The 10,296-nt window shown below is 37.1% G+C and overlaps 1 protein-coding gene across 1 annotated transcript; it reads right to left on the bottom strand.

The window, feature by feature from the left end:
• Positions 1 to 1,566: 1,566 nt before the first annotated feature.
• On the bottom strand, positions 1,567 to 3,541 carry LOC148012434 (uncharacterized). The gene is made up of 3 exons (XM_087669636.1): positions 3,342 to 3,541; positions 2,673 to 2,851; positions 1,567 to 2,164 (listed from the first exon to the last, which is right to left on the bottom strand). Exons 2-3 carry the CDS (start codon positions 2,844 to 2,846, stop codon positions 1,787 to 1,789), a joined length of 552 nt encoding a protein of 183 aa, XP_087525762.1. The 5' UTR covers positions 2,847 to 2,851; positions 3,342 to 3,541; the 3' UTR covers positions 1,567 to 1,786.
• Positions 3,542 to 10,296: the final 6,755 nt, after the last annotated feature.

The following is a 10,296-nucleotide window of genomic DNA, read 5'->3' as shown; positions in this document are numbered from 1 at the left end:
GCACTCGGGCTTTGATCTTGATTAAGAATTTCACATTTCATTAACAATATCTTCATAATAGAGCATTTAACCATGTACCTCGGATCATGTATGTGGGGTGAAACGTATGATCCCAATCTAATAAAGCAAGTTAACAAGAGACCTGGGACCGCATTGATAAAGCATATACATCTAATCTTAACTGGCCATCCAGGACATACATGTGATATGGCAGACATCTGTATTCATGTCAGAAGCAAAATCTGGGAAGTTGGAACAGAAGCATTCAGAAATTAGAAGGCACAATTTGAGAGCAAGAGCTTAGAACCTAGAACCATTTCCTTTCAAGGTGGAAAGGGCTTCTGGCAAATCATGGTCAGGCAGGCACTTTTTTTGCAGCTTCATTGCTACGTGTGGTAGCTTTTAAATGTGTCACTTCACTCAGACTCATGTCACTTCACTCACAACTGCAGAGAACCGCAATAGGAAAACCATTTAAAACTAGTTCAATTGGAAGGTGCAATATCTTCTTTTCATGTAGATCAATAGGAGAACCATTTCATAACTAGTTTCATTTCAAAATGCAAAATACTACTTGCCCATCTTCATCACATATGTCTGCAGGCAAGTGCCACAAGACAAGCAGCTCCAATCATATTCAGAAAGACAAGGAATGTCACACAGAAACAGATGACTTTAACATGGTTGGAAGGGCAGAGATCCTGGTTGGGTTTGCACATAATGTATGTTGCAAGGAATCAGATTAAAACACATTTTTGTGCTTACATGGGTACTACCACACGGATGAGACCAGCAGGACTCATCCTCTGGGCTGACCAATGCTTGCTTCCACAGGTAGAGCAAGGAATTTTCAGAACGAGAGAGAACCTTGGACTAAAACACAATGGACAGAGTACAATGTATGGCCTATCAGCCTCGTTAAAGGCCCTACAGTTGGCGTTAAGCTACAAGCAGAGGCATCTCATAATTCTGGTTTGCAGAGAATCATATAATAAAACTGAACCTAAACACCCAAATAAAGTTTAACCAATCACTAGTGTGGATAGTTTAATAAACAGTGAGCAAACGTGTTTTTAAAACACCAATATCATGGTATGAAACTTCATAGCACAAGAAACATCAGCTACTGTCAGCATTGACCATAATCTGACTTGAATGTCTCCAGTCAAGCCTATCACTGTAAGAGCCATGACTTTTGGGGAGTAAAGCTACCACGATTGTCCATCAGCCGGCCTCTTACAAAAAGACATCCCTACAGATAGGAGTAACAATAGATACAACAGAAACACCCAAACTTTTCACCCATCAGCCAGCGTTACAGATGGGAGTGATGTTAGACATGCAGTTAGAATACCTAAACCTTTTAGAAATTTTGGGACTGGATAACAAAACCAATCCCAGCATCTTCCGATAGGAGAGCTCAACACTACAGGTTACCAATTCAATTAAGTGTAGAATATTACAACACTTAGATCATGCAGCACTCAATTACTCACAGCAAGACACATTGCTTAGAACAGAAACAGTGGCTCACTCTGTTAACTTGACAAACCATCGCACAAACCATCACCTTGAAAGAGATGTTTGATTGAACACCGTGACTAAATTATAATGTGGTTTTGGAAAAGCAAACACTTCCTACAAGTTGCACTTGACAATCTGTGCCCAACGATTAGCGAGCCTATCATAAGACAGTAAGCATGCATCAATTCACTTGTTTAAGCATGCTGCTCCACTAAAATTACATTCTACCCAAGCAAAACTTGTTTTGACCTAGCTAGCTATGTCACTTTCTCAACTTCTTTGGAGGCGATTCTTCCTCTTCGTCTTCATCTTCGTCTTCCTCTTCTTCATCCTCATCATCATCGTCGTCGTCGTCATCATCTTCCTCCTCATCTTTATCTTCATCATCATCACCCTCTTCATTAACTCCACCATCTTCACCTTCACCTTCATCCGCACCTTCATCTTCCTCATCATTATCATCATCATCCTCATCTTCTCCATCATCTTCATCCTCATCCTCATCTTCATCATCATCGCCATCATTGTTTGCAGTCATTACCCATCCAGCATAGTCTTTTCTAGGCACTCTATGATCCAATTCTGGACTTAAGATTGGCTCCAGACATTTTGACCTGCACTCCCCTGATATTTCGCCCTCCTGCCAAAAACAAAAAAAGCACTTCAGTCTCCGCTTTTCCTTCCACCATCCCTACCTCCTTACCTTTCTCCCTCGCTCCCTCCCTCCCTCTCCCAAAATATAGGCCACAGGCTCAACGAAATGGAGACCCATCCCAAAGCAAATATCAAAGTGCAATAGCACATGTCTTCAGGAAAACTACCCAATAAATCTACGAGAAGGTCAATAGTACAGTGAGTAATTAAGAATTCTCAAGCAACTCTTTTCAAGTCTGACCTTAGTACAACTGAAAGCTCAGGTAATCAGGAGAAGCCTCTATCGTTAAGTTGGAGTGGCAAATGAAGTACTTCTAAAGTTCATAGCAGAGCTGGCTTAATCAGACTAAAAGACTGTTTATGGAATCTTGTTGATGCGGTCTTTGAAATTAAAAAACAAGCTGATATTTGAACTACAGTATCGAAAAAACAAAATTATATCTCCAGGACGAAATTTTCCACAATCGAAACAGAAGATACACCATCCAACTTACCTCGGTTTCCACTGCAGATTGAACACGATCATTATCAAATGATCTTGTCAAAAGGTGGGTCTGCAAAGCTGCTAAAACAGTCCCACGGCAGACCTCTGACATCAGGGACTGTAGCAAAGACTGAAATAAAGGAGCACTAGCACGTTGAATACCCAGGGCAGCCATATCCGTCATCAAGTCTGCAGGAAATAAAGAAAACTCAGTAATAATTTCGTTCAGAAAGACTTGCAAAACCGGAAACTAGTCCAACTTTCAGTGACGGCAGCAATTAGGATACTACATTGCATATACAGAGGGCGCTGAAGCAGTTAATAAGCAAGTTAGTAAGAAAACATACACCAACAATAACAAATTGAAGAGAAAGGACTCGGTAGAGGGTCCTGCGTCTTGAACAACAGAAATGGTTCGAGGCTGAAAATAGAACTAAAAGGCAAAAACTGCGACCGAGCTTCAGCAAGCTCCGCTTACAGCATAAAACATCAAAAACTGACAAAGACAAAAAAAAAATCAAAGAACTGCAGAGAAGGAAGTAAGAAGCCAACCTGCGGCTTGCCATAACGAAGAAGGAGGGGTGCGAATGATACACAGGTAAAGAGACATGGGAGAAACAGAAAAAGCAGGGAATTAAACCGGAGAAAAGGTAGAATTTGGAGGCTTGGGAGTGCATACCTGTGTGCAGAAGCAGGGGAGGGAGCAGGAGGCCGCAGGCTCGCCACCAAAACCCTAACAAGGAAACCCTAGCAGCTCCACGAAGCGCGAAGCCGAGAGAGGTTTGTACCGGACCTCGCCCTTGTCCGTTTACGGGCCATAAACTGCGAGCCAATAGGCTTGCCCCGCCATGCACAAGTATTGGCTGTCCTGCTTGAGACTTAATTTATATATGGTTGATGATGCATTTCAAATGCCTATTATTATTTATATATTACATACTGTTGGTGCAATTCAAATCTCCATGTGTAAGTTCTTTTGGTGGCCATGGTTCGTTCCTTCTCAAAATTTCAACTTGCTTTGCCACCTTTCCCATCGGCATTAGCATTCACGGAAAATCGATGTTATATGGCTGTAAAAATCAAAGTAATAGGGTTGTAGCCCTACTGGCTCGAGCATGTAGGTCTGTACATGGGTGCGCGGTACATCCTTGAAACATCTTTCAAAGTTCAAGCCTTCTCAAAAAAAATAATAATAAATAAATTTTGAGGTTTCATGCGAAGTGAACTGTTGAATTTAAAACCAGATCCTTGAAATCTTTGGAGAGAAGGTCTTTTCCTTTTGAAATCTAGGGTCATTTTAAGTAGACAATGACCAGAAAACTTGCAATATGTAAGAAAACCCTTGCACATTTGTCAAGGTTGAAGGTTTTTGTATCAACTCCAAAAAATGTTTACCATGAACACCGCACCTTTCCACCCTCGAGACACATGGGATGTGCCTTGTAGCATATTGGTTTTTTGCAATTTGTTTAGTAACGTAATGGTTGCAATATGTCCACCCAAACAAGTCTAAGACAATCCCTGAATTGACATAGCTTATAAATAAAGGGCTAAGTGTTGATAATGAGGCAAGTTTATATCATTCACATAATGGTCACCCACAGTCATGATATCAATCAGCACCCTTCTCTCACGTGCCATGGAACTATTCATATCTCCCAATAAAGATTAGATGGTTTGAATCCCAGCCCAAAAAAGAATTTGTAATCGACCTTTTCACATCTCCCAATAAAGATTGAATTATTTGAAACATCCCCTTGCAAGAGGCAACAAGATTTATTCATTTTTTAGATCATCTCCATGTTGCTGATTAATGTTTCAAAACTAATTTCAAGGACGCATGTTCTCACCACTTACACAACAATCTTCCCATGCACATGATAAACATTGAACAATCTTTGCTAGTGGGCACCTAAATAATTCACTCTTCCCAATGGTCTTGCAATTGGCAACTTCGATGAATTGTTCATACATAATTTCAATTGCTTATGTGTCTTCAACCAGTGATTATACTTCAACCAAACCCTAAAACTTTGATTGTTCCATTCAAGTAATCTCAAGGAAATTAGATGCTTGGAGTTCATGATTTTCTCATGTATTCAAAAAGAGACGTGTGGCACTCATCCTCTTCAATTAGTTCTCAAGTCATATCTTCCATTTCACAAGTTTAATCTCCAACTTATTCTTCTTATGAGAGCTTGACAATGCTTATGGGATTGGTTTTGTTATTATTATTCTAATGGTGGTAGACACTAACATTATATTTACTATATATTAGTAGAACATGAGCTTTGATTCAGAGTTTGAGGATATCTTCTCCTAGCCTCCTAATATTCTAGTTGTCTAAATAAGATATTCTTATAGTTATAGTAAATCCATAAGTATACGTTTTGTTCTTATTAGTGTGTTCCATTTTGGATTAACAAGGTGGCCCATAGAATGAGGCATGGAGCAAATGAGGCTTGACTATAAACTTTAAACTTTTGGTATTTGTGATGAAGAAACGTGAGAAATCTAATCCACATGTTCACAATCCTTGGAGAAGAAAAAAATGTGTGTAATGTAAACAAGAAAAGTCCTTATGCGTGAATATGAGGTTCAATATTTTCCAATTCCTTGTTATATTGATCTAGCAATCGCCTTCTCTTTATATAGGAGAGAGATAAAGGAGAATTAGAAACCATGGTAAAAGGCTTCATTGAACATGATGAAGGTACTTCATGTAAAAATATCAAGTGTGGCATGTGATGGTAACTTAATGGACTTAGTAGACTTGGTAATAAAGATGCCTAATTCATAAGTGGATAGTCACACCTCTCTCTCTCTCTCTCTCTCTCTCTCTCTCTCTCTCTCTCTCTCTCTCTCTCTCTCTATATATATATATATATATATATATATATATATATATATATATATATATATATATATATATATATATATATATATATATATATTATGTATGTATGTATAACCTAACTTTGTATTATGTTTACTATTGTATCATGAAAGGTAACATAACCATTTTTTTCATGCAATAAGTTGATGTTCGAAAAGAAAACACACTCTCTCTCACCCATTCTGTTTAAGTAGTTTGATAGAATTATAGAATTTCCTCCTCCAAAAGGTTTAGGAGTAGAAAATAAACATGTCTTGGTGTTGACTATAACTATTCTCACAACTCGATGAAGTGTTGAGAATCAACATTGGACTAGCTTTGAAATATCATGACAAAAAGTTATCGTTGTTGCTAAGAGACATTTGGCAATGGGAAAATGGCCTTAAATGCTTCTTCTATGACCATGCCAAAGGAATGATGGCTTTAGATGGCTCTCCTCTATCCATTTTTTAGGCATACTATTGATACAGATAGTTGACCAAATATGTTTGTCCTTTCCAAGCATAAGATTTGTTGTGTGTATGTGTATGATTGGACTATAATTGATTTCATTATCTATGCATTTGCCATGCTAGCTTCTACTTACATTTTAGGAGTTTTACCAAGACTCCTTTAACTAAGGTGCTCATGGATTATCCTAGGTCTATTGATATGAGGTTGATTGATTTCCATTTAACTATATTTTTTGTGTGGTTGAACATTGTTTATATTTTGTTCATGCAATCTTAACCTGACTTTTTTTACTTGATGGATGCAATGGATGTGCAGCACAAGATATTGGTTGATTCAATCCTCAACACTTTGTAACTTTAGAATAACATTAGTCATTTCATGAAGTTAAAATGCTTTTATTATATTAAAAAGGATAAATTGATCAATCAATTTTTGGCTATGCTTTGTGGGTTAACCACAAATAGCATATATGGGCTACATGGGTGGGGGTGGTACCCTATCTTATATCATGTGATTGATTTTTGGTCTCTTCAAGTTTATTTTCTATTGAGCGAGAGAGAGAGAGAGAGAGAGAGAGAGAGAGAGAGAGAGAGAGAGAGAGAGAGAGAGAGAGAGAGAGAGAGAGAGAGAGAGAGAGAGAGAGAGAGAGAGAGAGAGAGAGAGAGAGAGAGAGGTAACAAACATACTAGATTAAGTTTTCCATTATCACAACACACATCACATATTCGATCTAGGTACCAATGGTATACGATTGATGCTACACTTTTGGGCTTTAAATTACCATAGCTTTTTGAAACGCCATGTAAGAATTGAATGAGGGAGAAAAATACATGCTCATGCAAGGCATCATCATCAAGAAAGAAGATAGGAATTGTCATTTACATCCTCACTTTCATCATTGCATGATTCAACCATTGGAGAGCGAAAGAAATTGAAGCCTCCAATGTGTGTGGGCGAGATGCACCCCCTCCATCACACAGCACACAATCCATTTGCCACATCTTTTTATTTCTAAGATTCAATTTTGAAACATAACTAAGGTCAAAACCTTTGATAGAACCTTGAGACTCATCACATAATGGCTTATAGTCTCAACCAATTACATATTTTTGCACATACTAAATTGAAAACAAATTGGCTTAGGAGGGTTTTAGTTTATGTAGATGGGGAATTTTATGCTTCTTTTTTGCCTTAGTTCTTGATCCATCATCTCATCCACACTTAAGAGTGAAGCATCCCTACAAACAATCATGAAGAAGAGCCACCATCAACACAAAATCTCTTTGGTATTGGTAAAGGGAAAATAACTTGGTGATGAAGAAAATCCTGACAAAACGTTTATGGTTGTTTAATATAGTGAGAGAGAATGGATATACCATGGAAAAGATATATTGAATGGGTGAAAGTCGTCATAAGGAAGAAGGTCCACAATTGATGAGGATAGGAGGCCTGGTAAGGAACGCTAGGTGGACAAGAGGGAGCATGCCAAGGGGGACATTGGGGATGTGTGAGAGTAGTCAAGGGAGGTGGAGGGCAATGATCCATGAGCTCTAACTATAATATGCCTAAAGATGTTTATCTCAAGCTGATGGGGGCTTGGTGCACCATGCTATGGCAACTTGTCATGCAAGCAGTCAACTACCCAACCACTAGAGCCCATAGACCATGAGCAATGTCCCGATCACCTCAGTCGAGCACTACTCCTACTTCATCTTCATAGCACAAATCACTTTTCCTTGCACCTTTCTTATTGATGTGAAGGCCTTGACACGTCCACAATCGATGATGCTTGGTTCTCGCAATGCCTCCCACATGAAAAGCCACAAAAGACCTGAACCAAGGAGCAAAATCTATGTTCACACAAGGCGTCATCATTGAGATAGAAGATAAGGATCGTCATTTACATCCTCACTTTCATCATTGCATGATTCAACCATTCGGAGAGAGAGAGAGAGAGAGAGAGAGAGAGAGAGAGAGAGAGAGAGAGAGAGAGAGAGAGAGAGAGAGAGAGAGAGAGAGAGAGAGAGAGAGAGAGAGAGAGAGAGAGAGAGAGACATGCACAAAAATTGAGGCCTCCAATATGTGTGCATGAGTTGTGCATTTGTGATGATGGAGAGAGAGGAAGAGATGTACCCCCCTCCATCACACATCACACAATCCAATACCCACATCTTTTTATTTCTAAGATTCAAAATCTTTGATGCAACCTTGAGACTCACTCACACATTGGCTTAATAGTCTGAACCAACTACATATTTTTGCACATACTAAATTGAAAACGATTTGACTTACGAGGGTTTTAGTTGATGTAGATGGGGAATTTTGTGCTTCATTTTTACTTTAGTTCTTGGTTCATCACTTTTTCACAAGGTGATCATGTTTTAGCAATTAGTCTCTTGGGCTAAATCATTGCCAATAGAGACCTCACAATGAAATTTTCATAAGTTCAAAACCCTAGGAGCAAAAGCCTATATACCAACTTCTATTTAAATCTCCTCTTCTCATGAGTTCTTCCCTCGGCACTATGAGGGTGCAACCTTACCATTCCAAAAAAAAAAAAAAAAAGTTTAAGTTTATCATAAGCTCAAACAAGCTTAATCCAAGTATTAAAATGTTGATTTCATATTGATAAGTAACTTATATCGTAACTATTTTAGATATGGGCAACCCTAGCCCATCAAAACAAAGCTGTCATCTTCTTGCCCACTACCTAAAACAACTTGAAATCTCCTAAAAACATGTCTTCTAGATAAGATAACTTTTCTTTTGTGCAAAATTTCAATTTGATGTAAATCACAAAGTTTTGGATTGTGGAAAGATATAAAACTTGTATTTGAGGTGATTTTAACCTAAATATAGATACATATAAAGTCATTAATATCTAAATATAGCTATTTAATTCAATTTGTAATTTTTTGTAGGTTTGGACTTAGTTTTGGAGAACACTTAATAAAATACATTCTATGGAGAATAGTGAGGTTTGCATTTTTGTAGAATGTTGTACTAGGTACAACTCTATAGTTATGACCTTGAAATGTTTCTTGACTTTAAGGAAGTTGTATGTATCCAAGGTAGGCCTTTCACATTGATTCAAACAATGAGTCTCCATACTCATATACATACTACATGACATCTCGAGCTTTTAATTCAACATTAAAGATCGAATGCAATACTAATAGACCATTTAAGACTAAGCATAACTATAATATTTGATAAAATAAAAAATTTGTTGATGAGTGAATTAAGGTTTATATAGCCTTAGAATACAATTTAGATAATATGATTGTTATGAATCATTTGCTAATACTAGCAAAGCTTATGATTACTTTGTAACTTTACTCAATAAATCTTAATCTTTTTCCAAATTTTGATTTAGGATTATCATCAATTCTAAAGCTTGCTTAAATCATTGAGATCTCATATATCAAAAGATAGAATGTACTTTAGTTTTGTTCCTAGATTCATTTTGCATATGGTTTAACTTTCTAGTGTAGCAATTACTTTAGAATCATAGATAAGGAGGATAGACTTCTACTTAAAGTCATTTGACTTTAGATATTAGGATCATAAATAACTCATGTTAGGTAATTATGTTGAGTATGTGTTTCATAGCCATGGAAAAGTTCAACTGTTATTTTCAATATTATAGTTAAAAAATTTTGCTTTCATGATTAGAAACCCTCTATTTATCTTAAGCTCATGCAACACATGTTTCATAGTTGATCACTGATGAGTGTATGTCTCAGAAAAGTGTTAATTAGTTCACTAGATTAGAATTAGTTGACTAGCACTATACATAAGGATATATACATGTTAATGGACAAGGTTGCAAAAGGACAATGAAAAGTTTTAGCCTGACTAGCACTATACATAAGGATATATACATGTTAATGGACAAGGTTGCAAAAGGACAATGAAAAGTTTTAGCCTGAAAGTCAAATTCAAAGGACTAGTAAAAAAAACAATCAAATAAAAGTCAAAGGAGACTAATCAGTAGACCAAAAGAAGGAACTAAAACTAATTGTAGTTTAAAATGTGAATTAGACATGAAGGTTGTATATTTTGTTGGGAATATAAAAAAAACACAAGCATTTGAAGTCTATGTGTGGAGTATTCAAAATGAATAACTAGATCATACTTAATCCCACTATAGTGTATTTTAATAAAAGGTGAGAGTCAAGCTTATTTATATTTTTAATGTTCTATTCTCACGCATGCATACTAGACCCATAGAATAAGTGGATTTGTTGGGTGAGTGCATCCATCTATAGTGAAGAGCCAAATT

This window comes from Lygodium microphyllum, chromosome 27 (genome assembly GCF_053477565.2).
Source record: "Lygodium microphyllum isolate KBCC chromosome 27, Lygodium_microphyllum_v1.1.10, whole genome shotgun sequence".
NCBI classification, from domain to species: Eukaryota; Viridiplantae; Streptophyta; class Polypodiopsida; order Schizaeales; family Lygodiaceae; genus Lygodium; species Lygodium microphyllum.
Note: the sequence above shows the minus strand (reverse complement) of the source record. Positions and strands in the feature narration are given on the sequence as shown.

Excerpts from the sequence above, each read along its gene's own strand:
- LOC148012434 (XM_087669636.1), bottom strand. The coding sequence starts at position 2,846 with ATGACGGATATGGCTGCCCTGGGTATTCAACGTGCTAGTGCTCCTTTA. Across the intron at positions 2,165-2,672 it reads AATCTGCAGTGGAAACCGAG|GAGGGCGAAATATCAGGGGA; the intron begins GTAAGTTGGATG and ends TGTTTTTGGCAG.